The 18,877-nt window shown below is 43.7% G+C and overlaps 1 protein-coding gene across 6 annotated transcripts in view; it reads right to left on the bottom strand.

The window, feature by feature from the left end:
* Positions 1 to 17,856, bottom strand: part of LOC114138521 (collagen alpha-6(VI) chain-like) — a 45,304-nt gene extending 27,448 nt beyond the window's left edge. For 2 of the 6 annotated variants that reach the window (XM_028007859.1, XM_028007867.1), the window contains exons 1-13: positions 17,062 to 17,853; positions 16,531 to 17,023; positions 13,574 to 13,698; positions 12,702 to 13,289; positions 11,839 to 12,390; positions 8,703 to 9,308; positions 7,587 to 8,129; positions 6,241 to 6,798; positions 5,411 to 5,986; positions 2,910 to 3,533; positions 1,755 to 2,378; positions 600 to 1,223; positions 177 to 514 (exon numbers count right to left, since the gene is read on the bottom strand). In XM_028007859.1, coding sequence (XP_027863660.1) covers positions 177 to 514; positions 600 to 1,223; positions 1,755 to 2,378; positions 2,910 to 3,533; positions 5,411 to 5,986; positions 6,241 to 6,798; positions 7,587 to 8,129; positions 8,703 to 9,308; positions 11,839 to 12,390; positions 12,702 to 13,289; positions 13,574 to 13,673 — 5,733 coding nt within the window. In that variant the 5' untranslated portion in view covers positions 13,674 to 13,698; positions 16,531 to 17,023; positions 17,062 to 17,853. Of the gene's footprint in view, positions 1 to 176; positions 515 to 599; positions 1,224 to 1,754; positions 2,379 to 2,909; positions 3,534 to 5,410; positions 5,987 to 6,240; positions 6,799 to 7,586; positions 8,130 to 8,702; positions 9,309 to 11,838; positions 12,391 to 12,701; positions 13,290 to 13,573; positions 13,699 to 16,530; positions 17,028 to 17,061 lie in introns of those variants that run through there. The other 4 variants (XM_028007886.1, XM_028007840.1, XM_028007850.1 and 1 more) reach the window with 4 other exon arrangements.
* Positions 17,857 to 18,877: the final 1,021 nt, after the last annotated feature.

Here is an 18,877-nt window from a genome sequence, read left to right as displayed (position 1 = left end):
GAAAAAAAAAATGCAATTATGTTCTAAGATGGAACTGTGTACCTTTGAAACAGATCACATCCTATATTTTCATTGCTAACAGTCATAGCTGCAACAGTGTCCTCAAGATATGATGCAGCTGATTGAACTCAATCTCAGATTTAGGAAGAACCGACCACATGAAGACATAACCTCACCTTGACCTTGGCTCTGGACTTGGACTGAAACTTGGCCCTGAAATATTTGAGCATGGCACGGTTGAGTGAAGTGGCCCGGGACCACGGAAAGTCCATGACGTTCCTCAGAACATCCTCCTTGAAAGCCTCAAAGTTTGTGTCGAACAAGGAGAGGCCATCGACACCTACGATACTGAAGGAGATCCGGGTCGGGACAGAAGCCGAGCAACACAGGTCGTTCACCGTAGCAACGCGATGGACGATTTCCTGGAGGGGCGTAACCAGTCTGAAAAGGGGCACATTGCTGGAACCTGCAGAAATATCAAACCCTACGGCGATGTCGATGGTGCACTTTTCAGCTAAAGGAAGAAAAGGAGGCAGCTTGAGTTCCATCAAGTAAACACAGATTGATCTGATGGACAGAAACACATTTTATCAACTTACCAGGGGGAGGAAAAGGAGAAACAGTAGAAATAACAGGAGGAGGAGAGGGAACAATAGTGGGAACAAGCTTCTCCTCCTTGCAGATGGCATCAACCACCTTGGTCTTGAAGTTTGGCAGGTTGTTTATGTCACCAACAGTGATAATTTTTCGTGGATCACCAGTGATCTGAAGGAGCTGCGTTCGAAAAACATCTCCAATTGCTACAGCAAATATATCAATGCCAAGTGCTCTGAGCTCATTGGCTGGCTTTTCCACATTGTCGTAAGAATTACCATCCGAAAGCACCACCAGAGTCTGGGGCACTTTTCTCTGGATGCGGCTGCCTCGCAACGGGCTGAAATAATCCTTGATAGAAGTCAGGGCTCTGCCGAGGTAGGTTTCTCCACCTGAATATGTTATGTCGTTTATGTGATCAACTATGTCCTTTTCAGAGTAGTAATTATTAAGGTAAAACTCATGTAGGAAATTTGCACTGAACTGCCCGAGTCCAACGTGTGTACGTTTATCACTGATTTCCCACTTGGTCACTAGTTCTGCTGTGAAGGTTTTCACAATATTGTGATTTGTGGAGGTGATGCTGCCAGAGTGATCAATCAGGAAGACCAGGTCCATCAGTTCACAAGCTGCCAAAGAAAAAACATCACATCCACAGTGAGAACAGCTGAGCAGAAGATTATCACAAAACATTGCTTTGACATTCACATACAAATATACATACTCTGGCCAGAAAAACCTAGAGATATTTGGCTTTCAGGTGAAATTTCAGAATGAACCAAGAATCCAATTGAACCTTTTAGGGTGAACTTAATGTGACCTTTCTTCTCTAAACGTCTGAATGCACACGTCTTACTGTTTACATCCTGACATCACGAGACCAAAGGTGCATCCACACCAGCCCCGTATCATCTGACTTCATCAAACTTGAGTTTGATGAAGTCAGTTTATCAAACTGGAGTTTCCAATGTGACATTGTCCCCAAACACACATCCCTGGTGTGTTTGGGAGGTGTGAATGTGGACCGAAAAATTGAACTCTGGTCCACCAATAAACCTTGGTCTCGTATTGGTAGAAGTGAACTCTGGCACGGTTTGAATACATTCCCATCTGTCCAATCAGATTGATCTGATGGACAGAAACACATTTTATCAACTTACCAGGGGGAGGAAAAGGAGAAACAGTAGAAATAACAGGAGGAGGAGAGGGAACAATAGTGGGAACAAGCTTCTCCTCCTTGCAGATGGCATCAACCACCTTGGTCTTGAAGTTTGGCAGGTTGTTTATGTCACCAACAGTGATAATTTTTCGTGGATCACCAGTGATCTGAAGGAGCTGCGTTCGAAAAACATCTCCAATTGCTACAGCAAATATATCAATGCCAAGTGCTCTGAGCTCATTGGCTGGCTTTTCCACATTGTCGTAAGAATTACCATCCGAAAGCACCACCAGAGTCTGGGGCACTTTTCTCTGGATGCGGCTGCCTCGCAACGGGCTGAAATAATCCTTGATAGAAGTCAGGGCTCTGCCGAGGTAGGTTTCTCCACCTGAATATGTTATGTCGTTTATGTGATCAACTATGTCCTTTTCAGAGTAGTAATTATTAAGGTAAAACTCATGTAGGAAATTTGCACTGAACTGCCCGAGTCCAACGTGTGTACGTTTATCACTGATTTCCCACTTGGTCACTAGTTCTGCTGTGAAGGTTTTCACAATATTGTGATTTGTGGAGGTGATGCTGCCAGAGTGATCAATCAGGAAGACCAGGTCCATCAGTTCACAAGCTGCCAAAGAAAAAACATCACATCCACAGTGAGAACAGCTGAGCAGAAGATTATCACAAAACATTGCTTTGACATTCACATACAAATATACATACTCTGGCCAGAAAAACCTAGAGATATTTGGCTTTCAGGTGAAATTTCAGAATGAACCAAGAATCCAATTGAACCTTTTAGGGTGAACTTAATGTGACCTTTCTTCTCTAAACGTCTGAATGCACACGTCTTACTGTTTACATCCTGACATCACGAGACCAAAGGTGCATCCACACCAGCCCCGTATCATCTGACTTCATCAAACTTGAGTTTGATGAAGTCAGTTTATCAAACTGGAGTTTCCAATGTGACATTGTCCCCAAACACACATCCCTGGTGTGTTTGGGAGGTGTGAATGTGGACCGAAAAATTGAACTCTGGTCCACCAATAAACCTTGGTCTCGTATTGGTAGAAGTGAACTCTGGCACGGTTTGAATACATTCCCATCTGTCCAATCAGATTGATCTGATGGACAGAAACACATTTTATCAACTTACCAGGGGGAGGAAAAGGAGAAACAGTAGAAATAACAGGAAGAGGAGAGGGAACAATAGTGGGAACAAGCTTCTCCTCCTTGCAGATGGCATCAACCACCTTGGTCTTGAAGTTTGGCAGGTTGTTTATGTCACCGACAGTGATAATTTTTCGTGGATCACCAGTGATCTGAAGGAGCTGCGTTCGAAAAACATCTCCAATTGCTACAGCAAATATATCAATGCCAAGTGCTCTGAGCTCATTGGCTGGCTTTTCCACATTGTCGTAAGAATTACCATCCGAAAGCACCACCAGAGTCTGGGGCACTTTTCTCTGGATGCGGCTGCCTCGCAACGGGCTGAAATAATCCTTGATAGAAGTCAGGGCTCTGCCGAGGTAGGTTTCTCCACCTGAATATGTTATGTCGTTTATGTGATCAACTATGCCCTTTTTAGTGTAGTAATTATTAAGGTAAAACTCATGTAGGAAATTTGCACTGAACTGCCCGAGTCCAACGTGTGTATGTTCATCACTGATTTCCAACCTGGTCACTAGTTCTGCTGTGAAGTTTTTCACAATATTGTGATTTGTGGAGGTGATGCTGCCAGAGCGATCAATCAGGAAGACCAGGTCCATCAGTTCACAAGCTGCCAAAGAAAAAACATCACATCCACAGTGAGAACAGCTGAGCAGAAGATTATCACAACACATTGCTTTGACATTCACATACAAATATACATACTCTGGCCAGAAAAACCTAGAGATATTTGGTTTTCAGGTGAAATTTCAGAATGAACCAAGAATCCAATTTAACCAGCCCCATATCATCAGACTGGTGTTTCCAATGTGACATTGTCCCCAAACACACATCCCTGGTGTGTTTGGGAGGTGTGAATGTGGACCGACAAAGTGAACTCTGGCACTGTTTGAATACATTTGTGAACACCAAGTGGACCGGAGACCGCTCCAAAAGCAGGAAGTGGACTTGAGAGGCTCAGACCATTCAGGACCATTTCCATTAGCGTGGTCTTCAGGCCAGGTGACCTGCAGGGGGAAGTGGACCACACCACCAGGACCAAGGAGCATTTACACTGGACCTGAGATCAATGGGCTTCAGTCGCTATATGCTAATAAAAGTTGATTGATGTTGAGCAGAAATGATGGCCACCAATGATGGGTGGAGATGGTGTCACCAGACCAGCCCTTAGTGATGGTGTTACAGGGAAGACAGTTATGTCTTGTCAATCCACCCTACATTTTGTGACATGCTACCTGAAAAACCTAATTTATCCGTCATTGAGCCCTTGTATGAGGAACACAGGCCTGATTTCATGTTCATGGACCACAGCTCTCCATCATGTTTCTTTTTGGGGGAGTTTTTCTGCCATAATTTGAGAGCACACATTTTTATTTTGAAAGCAGGACTTCATGTCTTTCTTCTCAAAACTTGTAATGCTTGTACTCAAAACTTCTGCTCTCTGTCAAATATTCTCTGTGCTTTCTCAAACCTTTCTCCTCACACTCAAAACTTGTCTCTGCTCAGATCAAATCTCTGCTTGCAAACCTCTCTACTGGCTTGCAAAACATTTTCTGCTCCTGCTTGGAACAGAAATGTACAGTTGCCTGGCAACCTCTCAGCCAATAGAATGAAAGTGTTGTACTTGGTAAGCTTGTTTTCTTCTAGTGGTTGTGCCTGTGTGACTGCTATCGATTGCAGCAACCTGCGCCACCCCAGATGGATAGATTAGCTAAAATAGGTTAAATTAGACAGACAGACAAATATCATGTTGTGACTATGTTGTAACACGGTTGATCAGAAGGCTGTTAGCAATCGGTAGCACACTGCTTTCAGATATTTATTGTAATTCGGAGCAGAAAGCTGAGGCCGTTGTTTCTCTCTCGATAGTAGCTACACAGGCTACTATCGAGAGAAGAAAGACATGAAGTCCTGCTTTCAAAATGAAAATGTGTGCTCTCGAATTATGGCTGAAAAACTCCCCATATCTCTTGGCTTCAGTACACCTAACTCAAATATTAGCTCATTAGCAAAGCTCCGTAGAACCTGACTGCATGCTAGTGAGATAGTTTCACCACTTATTTCAAGTGCAGGGACACATGTAAAAGTTGCAGGACTCTGCCCCTTGAGGAATGAAGTTTGAGGCCACTGCTGTAGAGGCTTGTAACGCTGGACCCCAAAACCTTAATGACCCAAGGTCTGTCTTTCAACAAGAGAGGGACGCCACGCCTCAGCAGACAATAAGACGAGTTGTGGACAGCAGGAGACGTCATTGTCAAACTGGAGTTGATGCTCAATGTCACATTAGACATTGACATGACCACCACTGCTGTAGGTTGCAGTGTTTGAGATAAAGGAACCACCACTATGTCAATACAGAGTGAACTTTTAATATTTTTCATCAATTTCACCTGAAAGTGGAATATCCAAAACCTTTTCTTAGTATGTATACATGTAGACAGCGTACGTTGTGTATCTGAACACCACACATTCATTCTCCATACTTACGATGTTTGGTGATACTGCAGACGACTCCAGATATCTGTCTGTACAGAGTCTCCAGCTGGTCAAATTTATCCACATAGAAGACATTGGATTGATTATTTCCCGCCATGATCAGCAGCTCATCCTTGTTTGCGTTCTCTACACCTATACTGAAGACAGTAACGTTATTGGCTCGCAGTGCATCCGAATTTTTTCCTAGGTTAGCAGGGTTTGTTGCTGCCCCATCTGTGATCACCATGAGAATCTGAGGAACGCGGAAACGTCTCCTGCCACCGTGTTCCTCGTTAAAGAACTGCAATGAATAGTCCAAAGCTTCGCTGGTGTATGTGTTATCTTTTGGCGGCACCAGAGCTCTTATAGCATTACGAATTTCTCCTTTGGAGTTGTAGGTTTCCAGAGTAAACTTGATTTTAGGTTCGTTGGAGAAAAGAATGGCTCCAAAACGGGTAGAGTCCCTACTGACTATGCTCCGGCTCACTACAGACTCCATAAACACTTGCATGCTTCCGAAGCGGTTTTCTATGCTTCCTGAGCCGTCCACCAGGAATATTATATCAGCCTTTTCAATCTTCTTACAATCTGTGAGTAGAAAAAGTGAAGACAACATCAACTTGTCTGACTGCTGTGAAACCCAAGCTGTCAACCTGATGGGGCTGATGACAGCAAGTCGTTCCTGGAAACATTTCATGACAGCTACGTCAAACAACAATGATTCAAACAGTGTAGTTGAAGAAGGATCCTCACCATCTTTTATTCTTTATCTAAGATAGAAAAAATTTATAAACAATAGAAAAAATAAAATACTTAAGCAGATAGTCATTGTTCAATCTCACCTCTGTGTGGATCGCAGAACTTCAAGGCCAACATGCCGTCCAGTTCACTTATTAGATCAACATTTGCTTCATTGATGACTTTATCTGAAGAGCTACTGATTTCGTACAGCTGGCTGTAGTTACTGTTCACCACTCCGATTGAAAAGATTAACACTCCTTTTTGCCTCAGAGCCTCTGCTGGACCTTTGAATTCATCGGTTGCTTTGTTGAAGGTGATCAGCACCAGGTTCTGCCTCAGTGTAGGACGTCCTCCTTCAGTCTCACTGAACAACTGTGAAACTTCAGTGAGGGCCTTTCCTGTTTCAACCCCGCCATTTTGCTGCTCCATGTTATCGATGGCTCCCAGTATTTCATCTTTCCTGAAGTACCGGTTCAGACGAAACTCTAGTTTTGTCTTAGTGCTGAATTGCATGACACCCACACGCATGTCATTCATGCCCACAATAGACTTGGTAACGACAGATTTCATAAATTCTTTCATTTTCCTAAAGTTTCCTGCAGAGATTCTCTCTGAGCTCTCGGTTAAGAAGATGACGTCGCTAGGAGCGTCCTCACAAACTGGAGACAGAACACAAGAACATCAGTTAGTACGATCCGGTCCAAATGTAACTGCAGAGTCCAGCTAAACAGTTCTCTGCTTCTCGCAACAGAAAACTCAATCAAGTTATCACATTCTCTGAAAGATTAGCTAGAAGTGCTCTTATGCATATACTCCCACACAAGATACCATTATATTTTTCCTCTTATGGTAAAAATTAACAAAGACAAAGATTTTAAAGTCTAATTAATTAAATGTAACAAGGGGGCGTGTAATCTAGAACTGAAACTCATCCTATAAAGTGCTGCTGGAATAAGTTTTAGTTTTGTTCTGTTTCACATGTTGCACTTAGATAACAAAATCTGACTTTACAGAGGAAACTGACCTACAGAGTCATGGCAGTTATTGTTCTCCTGAGTCATTAGACATTTTTCGTTTAAAGGAAAATATGAACACAAATCAGATTCTCTTATTTTTTATGGCAAAGAAAGCAATTTCTAAAAAGTATGGAAGCCTGTGCATTAAGACATATTAATCACGATAACAGAAATCTGCGTTGATTAGCATTGGTATTTACTCATCTTTGTCCAATATTAAAATTTTTTTAGGATTTGAAACATTTAAATATGACAGAAAAGGAAAAGGTAAATCAAAATGTTTGTTTAAGTCCTTTTTGAGACTTTATATTCCATAACAACTTGTACTGGAGATAAGCCACTAAAGTTATGTAATCTAACATGTTGATAAAAACAATGTGCCATATGTAGTGCATTTACTTTTAGAGAAATGTCTTTGCTAGTTTCCTCACCTGCTGGTCCACAGATTGGTCTTAGAATATCGTTTTTGATCCACTGAAGGAAATAGTAATCTCTGACTTTAAAGGTCCTGTCTGGATCACCAGAGATCTCCTGCAGTTGAGCTTTGTTTGACCTTTTTACTCCAACAGCAAAGACCATGACGCCTTGCGCCCTTATTTTCTCTGCTGGACGTGTGACGCTGTCTTCGGACTCTCCTGCAGTGATGACGATCAGATACGTCGAACCCTGACTGTAGGGTACCTTCTTGAAATATCTTTCCATGAATGTGAGCGCTCTCCCTGTGTTGGTCCGACCCCCCTCATGATTAACGTCATTCAGAGCTTTGCTCACGTCTGAGAGTGCCATCCGGTCAAACTTCAACTGAGCTAAGTTGGAGTATTTCACAAGCCCGATGCGAATATGATCAAGTCTGTCACGAAATTCTCCAAGAAAGTTAGTGATGAACTTCTTTGTGTCAGAGAGGTCAGAGGAATCGATGTTGTCTGAGTCGTCAATGAGGAAGATGATGTCTGCTTCATCCTTCTGATAGCATGCTGGAAACAGAAATGCTACAGGTTAGTGTTTGTGGTAAGCAGTGATGTTTGTCTGTCCTTCAGTCAGTGGACTGAGTTGTGTGACGCCACTAGATCGACCCTAACTCTACCTACAACTGACAGAACCTGACTAGAGGTATTTCTTTGGAGAAACTTAGCGCCCCATTTGCTAGAGAGATGTACAAATCTACAAAACATCTTCAACTGAAGAAAATTTACAATTTGGATGGGGGGACGCCTGATCTGATATAAGTCATAAAACTGTGGAGACAACTGCAGAGCGCGATGCCAAGGCTTGTCCGCTCAAACGGACTTGGAGAACCTCTGCAAGTCAGAGTGTGAAAATATTTACCAAAGAAAACTAAGTGATGAAATTAAATAAAAAGGTGCTTCAACAAAGTATTAATTTAAAGGACATGAACACAATTCAGTGAGGCTTTAGTAAGATACCATTAAAGGTAGAAAATATCATAAATTATTTATCATGGTCTAACTTTTTACTTCACAGACATTTCAACAGGAATCTACAGACTTTCCTGTAAGCTTGACCTTAAATATTGTGAAAGTTCCCACCTTCCTTGGTGTCGGCGCTGTTTTTAAAGGAGTTGACGGAGCCCTGAATGATGGCACTGCAGATACTCTTCTGCATGATTTTCCTCAAGGGTTTTAGTTGCATGAAATTGTCCACAGCAAAAACATGGCTGTTGATGGGATAAGATGCCATGTCGTACAGGTCTGGTGTCTTCTCATTTACTCCTATCGCAAAAACTCTGACTGGAAACCGATGTAGCTCTGCCACCGCTTCCTTCACGCTATCCTGGGATTTACTGTCTGTGACCACAATAGCTACCTTCTGCACATCCTTCCTTTTGCCCCTCCCTTTGAAGACTGACTCCAGAGTGAACCTCAGAGCAGCTCCAGTGTTGGAGCCACCGCCGCGGTAAGGGAGCAACTTGATGAACTGCTGAGCTTCTGTTCGGTCCTGGAAGCTGTTGAGATAAGCGTGGACTTTGGGAGCCTCATTGTAGGTAACAATTCCCACTCTGACTCCCGTCTGATTGACGTTCAGGCTGCCGATAAGTGACTGCACAAAGCTCCGGATGAGCTGGAAGTTGTTCCCGATGCCTCCTGACTCATCGATGATGAAGACGACGTCTGCAGTGTTGACTCTCTGACAGTCTGTGGAAACGATGCAGGAAGTTTATTAGATTGTCTTCTGTCAAGAAAATCCGAGCTCATCCCACTTCCCCATGCTGGAGATTTTAGTTTAACAGTAATAATAAATAAAGTTATCTTTAAAATGAATCACTCAAGTGACATCAAGGCCCAACAGTAGACTTAAGTGTCAATAAAATAAATCTAGTTGTGTGTGTTGTTTTTGTCTCATGCAAACTTTGCTTTAATTCTACTTTTTTCTATCTAATCATAAGAAATCATAGTCAGTCAGAGAGAGTCATTAAACAAGAAAAGCAGGTTTCCTGGAAAAAGAGGAAGTTTCCAGCCTGCAGATTTATAAAAATAGCTGAGACTATTTTAAAGCATGAAAGTTTAAAAAAATTAAATCTAAACATTTTGAGTAATTTGATAAGATTCAAAGTAAAATACTTATATTAATATTGATTTACTTGTAATAATACTTACACTTATATTTGTGAGAACACTTATAAGAAAAACAAGCAAATGTAACTTTGGTATCAAATAATTAGAATAATAGATTATTCTTGGTTTCTTTTCAGAAAAACATCTGTAATAACTCACATTAAGATCATAATAAGAGTAACTAATAAGTTATGGTTATAAAATCATAAATGAATGCTAAATCAGAGAAGCTAAAGAAAATAAATGTGATATAAATGTGATTTTGACATTGAACTTGAAATGGTGTAAAAGGTTGTAAAACTGCAATTAAACATCACTGATATGTTGGAGGTAGATGGTAGGTGAAAGGTGACAGGAAGGGAAAAAGGGGAACTAACAGGAGAGCAGAGATGATCAGCACCTTATATGGAAACAGGAGGTTGAGCAGCCCTGAGACATTGGCACAGACATCATGACATGATGTCTCTTAAGACAGTGACGGATATGAGATCATCTGTCTAAGCAGACAGATGAACCCTATATAAGGTGGGTGCAAAAGAGGAACCTTTTGTTGGATCCTCCGGGCAGCTTCGAGCCAAGATCGAGATGGACAAAGAACTCTGCAGCTGAAGAAGAGCCGGGGCCACGGAGCCGGAGACTGTCCTGCACATGGAGACCAACCCGTCTGGCCCACAATCTGTGGCTTCGAATCGCACTTCTCTCATCGGCTGGGTTCTGACCCCAAAGACAAAGATGAAGACAAAGACAAGGAAGAAGAACTGGTGCCTTTTTTCCTGCCAGCACCAAGTCCTGTGTGACCTCAGCATCCATGCAGAGAGGAGGCTCATCAGACCTGCGGAGATCCTGGCCTTCGTCGATCAACATCTTCCTCCTGTTGCAACACCTTCTTCATCATCAAGCCAGGTCTGGGGTTCGAGGCGCCAAACTCCGTCCGTCTCTCTCAAAGGTTCCCTTTTTTAGTTCTCAGTATCAGCAGTAGGGAAAGATAGACTAGATGATTGATTTTACTTATTTGATTATTTCTGCTACTGAATTAAGCTGTACTGACCCTTGCAAAAATGCCTTACTAATAAAATATTTAGCATAAAGAAAATCTAAAGATGTTGTGGACATTCAGTTAATGAGTCACCTTAAAGTTCTTTGATGGTTGTAAAATAGCTGTGATGTTTGATTCTGGAGAGGAAGAGGTGGAAAATGTTTTTAGGTTGCTGGTAGCCCATATTTAAAACCTCATCCTTGGGACTCGCCCGAGTCACTAAAACCTACCTGGTTCAATAACAAATGCAAGTTGCAAAATAGAGAACGAGCGACCGTTAACAGGTGTGCTCTGTGAAACTAGTTGGCTGTAGGCTGCTCAGTCTGGCTAATTCACAGGGGGAAGAAGGGTGGGACACCTGGATGTAGGCCGTCAGATAACCAGGCGAATCGTTTCTCGAAACCAGCTTAAACAGAGTTTACTTCAGTTCTGGATTAATCCCAGCAGATTTAGGAAACTCAACGGACCCGTTAGACGGAGAGCTGGTAGCACATCTCCCCTCTCAGAAGAGGAAGTACGAGAGTGAGAGAGTAGAGACAGAAAGGAGGGGGGGGGTGTTGCGCAACAACACTTCTTAAGATTCACAAAGTTTTAATCAACAGCTTGTTAAATTACCACAAACAGATCAACTAACATCAAATGGACATTGATTCATTGTAAATCCTGTAATTTACTCACATTACACCACAGAGATGTACATGTCAGTGAGACAAGCAGCGGATAGTCCAAAGGTAATTTTATCTATATGATGCTTGCGTGTCATTAGTGGAGGTGTTACAGAATGTGCAATTATACTCAAAATCATCAGTAAATCCTGCTTTGGTTCCACTCGTGTAGAGAATAAGTATATTGTTTTAAAGTCGTATACATGTGGCCAACTGATGTTAGCTAGCAAGATTAGCTTGCTTGTTTCTACAATTATAATGTAGAGACAAGTCAATGAACCATGACTTAAAAACTGAGTTTGCTTACAGCCCTAGTTATCAGTCTCTATTGTTGGAAGAGTTGGTGATCTGATTCAGTTCACTATTTCTGTTCAGCTGAGATACTTTGTTACAGGCCGATGGCTCCTACCTTCAATGGCTGTTTCCACTTCCTGGGTGGTGAAGAAATCCTTCAGCTGAGTGATCCTCAGAGTGTTAAAGGCACTGTCCGCAAAGCTTAGCATGTCACCCACCAGCACAGCCGAACTCATGCCTACAACAGATACCCCTTGGGATCTGACATCTTGACCGGCCAAATATAAGAGTTCCTTAGGCTTTTCTCCAAGAACAACAACCAAAAACTGTTGAGCTCCTTGGTTTGCACGGCCGCCATTTTCAGGCAGGAAAAAGTTTTGACCTGCGTACTTGAGAGCAGCTCCCAGGTTCGGTCCTTGGCCAGTTTGTGGCAGCTGTTGGATGCTTTTCAATGCTTTTGTGTACTGTTGTTTAGTTTTATGAGCGTTGAGATAGAACTCAGTCTGTACATCCTGGCGATACTGAGCCAAACCGACACGGTAGCTTGACTGTCCAGCGTCTATCTGGTCGATAAATCTGATCAACTCATTCCTGAAAAAGATGAACTGTCGCGGCCCTAAGGCACTGTCCATCAGGAGAAAGATGTCTGCAAATTTATTGGCCAAAGCTGGAAGAAGACAGAAAGAAAATCAGCTGAAAACCAAATCCAGAAAATTCAGTTCAAATTCCAAAATATTTCATTAATCCGAAAGGGAAATTAAATGGTTGTATATTCAGAAAAGTTCACTGCAAAAAATCATGTTGGTACAACCACAGTTCTATTAGGGTCCCAGCAACTGGGCTCAGAGGATGACCGGTCCGTTTTCATTAGGACAACTGATAGATTTCAAAGATGTGATGCTTTTCTTGTTCCAGTGTAGATATGGTGGAGGGAGAGGAGCTGAAATGAACCGAACCCTCAGATGGACGACACCTTACCTATTTTCTGGATCTCCAGGGAGGAGCACACGGTTTTCAGCAGAGTGTTTCTTAAACTCTGCAGAGTCTGGAAGCTGTCGGTGGTCAGGATGTAGTCTTCTGGTGGGTGGTTAGCGATGATCTTCAGCTGATCATAATTGTACTGAGACACTCCGATGACAAACATAAAGACATTGAGATCCCGGAGATGCTTGGCAGGTAAGGACACATCGTCGTTGGAGTTTCCATCAGTCAAGAGCACAGCGATCTGAGGAACATGCTTCCTGGCTCTGCTCCCGGCTTCAGGTGTGAAGTATTCCTCCCGGATGAAGTCCATGGCCTTGCCCGTTTTTGTGCCACCGCGAAGGAAAGCAATTTGCTCCACTGCGTCCAACACGGCCGTCTTGTCCATGTGGTCTTTCAGCAGGAACTCCTTTTGGGGACGGTCTCCGTACAGCGCCAAGCCGACTCGTACTTTATCAGGGCCAATGTCGAGGTTCTGGATGACATTTCTGAGAAAGGTGCGGACTATCCTAAAGTTTTCCTCGCCGATGCTAGTGGAGCTGTCGACTAGGAAGACGATGTCCCCCAATGTGGCGTTTTCACACTCTAGAAAGAAAGATCAATGTGATGAAAAATGGTTGATTTAAAGAAACAAAGCTCAACTCTAGGTTTATGTCTGTAATCAGCTTGGATTTCCGCTTTAGGAGCTGGAATATCGCGTACAACATCACCACGACCGGGAGGAGAATCTCCTCAGACATTTTTAAAATAGCAGCAGCTTCACAGAAAACTGACGGCGAGGAAAACCTCCGCCAGCCGGCACCGCTCCAGCAGGCCTTTCAGAGCAGCGCTGGAGGACAGTCGATCAGGTCAAAGGTCATCTTCCTCACCAGAAAGTTCTTTTTTAATTTCAAGTGTCGGCTGAGCAGAGACAGCCCAGAACCCGGCGGTGGCGGTGATGATGATGATGAGGACCACGGCCCCCTTCATGTTGGATGCTTGGTGGTTTCACTTCCTGCAGAAAACAGAGTTAGTGAGGATCTGGACTGAAGAACGGATCAACAGTTTCTATCAAAAACCAGAAAATAACTTCTGGTCAGATCTGAGATCTTCTGCTCATCGACCTTTAGACGACCCGGCTTTCAGTTTCCATTGTCTTCAATCCTCATTTCTTTGTTTTTAAACATCTATATAAATCATGGTGGTTGTGGTATTTTAATTCTGTTTCTAGTCGTAGCGTTTCCCGCTTCGCCTCAGCAGGATGTTTCTGTCCTGCAGGGAGCCTCAATGTTTCTGTTCAGGAGATTTCAGTGGGTGGTTTCTGGACACTGGTTCTGACGGGTCGGACAGCCAGCAGGTTGGTTTGACTCAGAGCAGAGAGAAAGAGAACCACAGCAGCTGAAGGTGGAGCAGATGTTCTGGTTCTAATAGAACCGGGTCGACCGGACCATCAGGAGGGAAACACCAGGTCACCTGGCCCAGGTGTTTGGTGTCTCCTGAACTGAGGTGTCCGCATCGTGTTGTTAATCATCTCTAATTTCGATCTTAAAGTTTCTATGAACTTGTTACCAAGTCAGGATTTATCAGACAGACAGGAAGCAAAGTTCAGTGAAAACATAAAATCTTTTCAAAATAAGAGCGATGAAGCAAACCACATCCATCATCAGGAAGAGAACTTCCTGAATCTCCGTTTAATCCTGGTGAAATTAAAATCAGCACTAAGAGGAACATTTACGCTAAATGTCTGCATCTGCCTCTCCATGCTGGGCTGCTCCACGTCTCCTGCAGCCAGAGCCTGGGAGGCAGGGCAGGCCCAAGGGATAAGTAAACCAAGCGGCCACTTAGGGCTCAGGGTCACTGGGGGGAACTGATTCTTATTTTTTTAGTAATGATTTCTTTCTGACTGTATTAACAAAAACACACGACTTCATTATAAAGTTTTGATTTTCTTACAATATATATTTGATAATGAAATCATTCTGTATATGGACAAAAATAAATTGTTCTTGGGTTCCCCCTGGTGGCCGTGGTAGGTCAGGCTTCCCTGTTCACATGAGCTGCATCCAAACCTCCAAAGCTCCGGTGGAAGAAAAGTTAGCAAAACGATGTCACACAAAGAACTTATTCTTCAGAGAGAGAGAAAGGGAGGAGTAAGACTTTAAAAGTCAAGATAAAGGTTTGTTTTCTCTTGCTAATGTTCATCAGAAAGATTATCGTGGAGCTGCTAACAGAAACTTAGCTTGGCAGCGACATGACCGGTCCGGTTCTTTGTGTTGATTCTCCCGGTCGGCCCGAAATGTTTCTGAGATTTTTTGGCTTCATGACGTTTGATAATAATTAAAACTTCTCAATGTTTGACATTGTAAGATGTTTTCCATCAGGCTGCATTAACACATCATGAGCGGCTCTAAGCTGCAGATAATTTGTGTCTAAAACAAACATTATTTTTACATCAACATCTAAGTTATGTGAAACTTCTTTTAAAATTATCTGAAGGCTCAGAATCAGCCCGGTACCGGTACCGGTCCACATTCTCAGGTGAGAAAGACTCACCTGGTATAAATACAATTTTTAGCTCTTGTAATTACACCTGAGAGAAATTAATTTAATAGAATGTCATGAATATGTGTGCATGTTTTCCCTCTGCAGTATGGCTGCACCGATCGCAGTTTTCTGGCCGATCTGTGAAAAGCCTGACCTGCCGATTCTGATTGGCAGATTTTTTAAATGTAGCAAGAAAGTTGCTGAGTTGGTAACATAATAATGGGAATAATGTTACCTGAAAACTTTCAGACCTGACCCGGTGGGTCGGTCCAACCTCTTAGGACAGCAGCTGACCTTTAACCCTTTGCAGAGGAAGATGAGATCAGTGGATGAGATCGGCTTCACATGGAAGCATCGACCGATCTCCGATCCCCCAAAGATCAGGAAATCAGCGCCGATAAATGTGTCCGATACGATGCAGGCATTCAGGATATGATGTAAGCAACGCTGCCAGAGAAGCAATAAGTTCATAGCAGGTGAGTGAAGGACCCGATCATCGGACTTCTGATTGCAGTCAGTCCACATTAGCAGAAATAAAACGCCCCAAAACCAAATACAGGAAACATTTCACTGTGACCAGCAGAGAGGAAGAACGACACGAAACGCTGATCTGACTGGTCATCAAATGAAACCTGCAAACCAATCAGTATCTGTCAGATGGAAGCAACTTTCTCCCTCAACAACAAACTCATCCTGCAGGTCAAAGGTCAGACTGTCATGAATTGCGGCGTGAGGTGGTGAGGACAATGCGATGAACCCAGGTTGTAGAGTGAAAATTATGATTTAATAAACCAAAAAAAAACAAATGGGAGGCAAATGCTCACACTGGTAGCAACAGGTAACATCAAAAGCAACACGAACAGAACTGACAGAACGGTACGACAAGAACCCGGCAGAGACACAGAGACACAGGTGGCATTAGATCAGGGTTTCTCAATTCCGGTCCTCAGGCCCCCCTGCCCTGCATGTTTTAGGTGTTTCCCTGCTGCCACACACCTGGTTTGAATCTTTGGGTGATTCACAGGCTTCTGCAGAACTTGGCGGCTGCAGAAGACGTCATGCAATAATTTGAATCAGCTGTTCTGGTATAGAGGCACATCTAAAACATGCAGAGCAGGGAGGCCTGAGGACTGGAAATGAGAAGCACTGCATTAGATACACAGAGGGTGATCAAGGAACGAGACACAGCTGGGAACAATCGAGGGGAAGACAGGAAACATGGAGACTCAAGACACAGAATCCCAAAAATAAACACACAGAAAACTCAAATCGACAGAAAAAACCCAATCCTGAAGTTACTCACAGTCGTGATGCTGCATCAGGACCAGCTGCTTTCCTCCTGCGCAGAGCTGCAGCACTGAGACTGGGTCACAGGAGGAGGAGGATGAAGGAGGCGCAGGGCCCAGGCTTCTGGGCGGGTCCAGGCTTCTGGGCCTAGGCTCCTTTCTGAACCCCCAGGGATCCTGCAGCGGTCAGCTGGGCCGCCTACGGTTAATGAGGCTGGACAGAAATGGCTCCAAACGTCCTGATTGGACGGCTCCGTAGCGAGGCGTCATGGCGGCTTCACCTCCTCTGATCAGTCGGTTCTGTCTGCAGGAGGTTTTGGATGTAAATCCCAGAGACGTTGATCAGGTTTCCTCCTGCACCCAGATGATTCTGCTTTCACTTTGTTGTAGTTGGAAACATCACAAGCAGTTTCTGGGCAGAGAGGCTGGATGCTGGCAGCCGCAGCACATCTGTGGTTTCTGGATAAAAGAAGTGAAAAGTGTGTTTGCTCACATGATGATGAGCAGAACCTCAGAGGAATGCTTCCCTGGAAATTCTGGAGAATAACCTCAGAGGAATGCTTCCCTGGAAATTCTGGAGAAAACTGAGTTGCATGATTCCAGATGAGCGCTGCCAGGATTTAACTGTTCCATCTTAATTCGCCATCGTGACAAACCGGAGGCCAAGTTCACCTGCAGGGTGGAACCACAGGGCTGGACGCAGCTGTCAGGATGACCAGCAGGGGGCAGAAGACTGAAGCCTTCATCTTACATCACCGCCTGAGAAAGTAATCAGATCTTTTAGCGAAGCAGAGGAGAGAGCAGACGGCGTCCATGTTTCAGTCTGAAGGGTTCACTGAGTCCGTCTGAGGAACAACTCGGATCATTTCTCCTGCTTGGGATTTGATATTTTTGTTTGTCTGAAATAAAATCTGAGGAGGGAAAAAGGCCCCAGTCATTAAATCTGAGAATATTCTGGGGGTCAAAGGTCAGAACGCCTGCATGGGAATAGAGATTTTTTTATAGCTAAATTTTTGGTTCATTTTCTCAACATACTCAGTCGTACTTCCATGTTCGCGCAAGGATCCATTTTTCCGACCGCGTCCTCGGTGTGGCACAGTAAACGTTCCCCTGGAAACAGTTTTCACATCGAACTGGTTTCATGTGACGCCGGGATGATAAGGGTTATACGAGTTCATGTTGCTCTAAAGTTGACATCAACATGATAAAAGTTGACAAAGTTTAGAAATGTAAGCAAAAATGCTTAACAGCAACAGGCTTTATGTCTTCAGGGGCGTCAAATCTCCAGTCCTCCAGTCGCTGTCCTGCAGGTTTTAGATGAGCCACAGGTACAAAACACTGGAATGAAATGGCTTCATTACCTCCTGGTGTGGATCAGTTCTCCAGAACCTTAATGACCTAATTATTCTGTTCAGGTGGTTCAGCAGAGGCTCATCTAAACGTTGCAGGACTGCGGCCCTCGAGGACTGGAGTTTGAGACCCCTGGTTCACACTAATATTGACACTGTGTCTAATGCAGAATTACAAGAACAAAAAACAGAACATCATCCCAGACAGCAGAGAGGAACGGATGAACTGATGAGCTCATTCTGGATTGCTGCACAAATTATCACACCGACTACAATTATGCTTTTGCAACATAATAAACTAAACTTATTGAATGGATCCCTGAATACAGCTGAAGCCAGAGCAGCCTGCTGCTGGACCTGCTGCTGGACCTGCTGCTGCAGCTGCTGCTGGACCTGCTGCTGGACCTGCTACTGGACCTGCTGCTGCAGCTGCTGCTGGACCTGCTGCTGGACCTGCTACTGGACCTGCTGCTGCAGCTGCTGCTGGACCTGCTGCTGGACCTGCTACTGGACCTGCTGCTGCAGCTGCTGCTGGACCTGCTGCTGGACCTGCTACTGGACCTGCTGCTGCAGCTGCTGCTGGACCTGCTGCTGGACCTGCTACTGGACCTGCTGCTGCAGCTGCTGCTGCTGGACCTGCTGCTGCTCTCTGACTGCAGGATGAACCGACATGATGCCGTTCTCTGTCCTGCACTGATGGAGAAACAGAGCTGGACGCCCACATAGTTGATCAAACTGCTAGTTCTCATTGGTCTGAAATAAAGGAATTTGTCAAAACAGAAGTTTAGGTAATCAGTCGAGTATGTGAGTTTTAATCTCTTATTTATCCATTTTTATCATTTCCAACTGCTTGTTTTGTTTTTGCTGTTTGAGATCTAAAGATATGAAGGAAAATATTAATAAAATCTATTATTAATATTAGAATGATGTCATATCTGCAGGTTGTTTGGGGAGGAGCTTAAAGAAGTCAGTGAAGAGTGTGAAAGCAAAGTGGGAGGAGCCAATATACAGCGAG

This window comes from Xiphophorus couchianus, chromosome 3 (assembly GCF_001444195.1).
Source record: "Xiphophorus couchianus chromosome 3, X_couchianus-1.0, whole genome shotgun sequence".
NCBI lineage: Eukaryota > Metazoa > Chordata > Actinopteri > Cyprinodontiformes > Poeciliidae > Xiphophorus > Xiphophorus couchianus.
The sequence above is the reverse complement of the archived record's forward strand: the minus strand, read 5'-3'. Positions and strand labels throughout refer to the sequence as shown.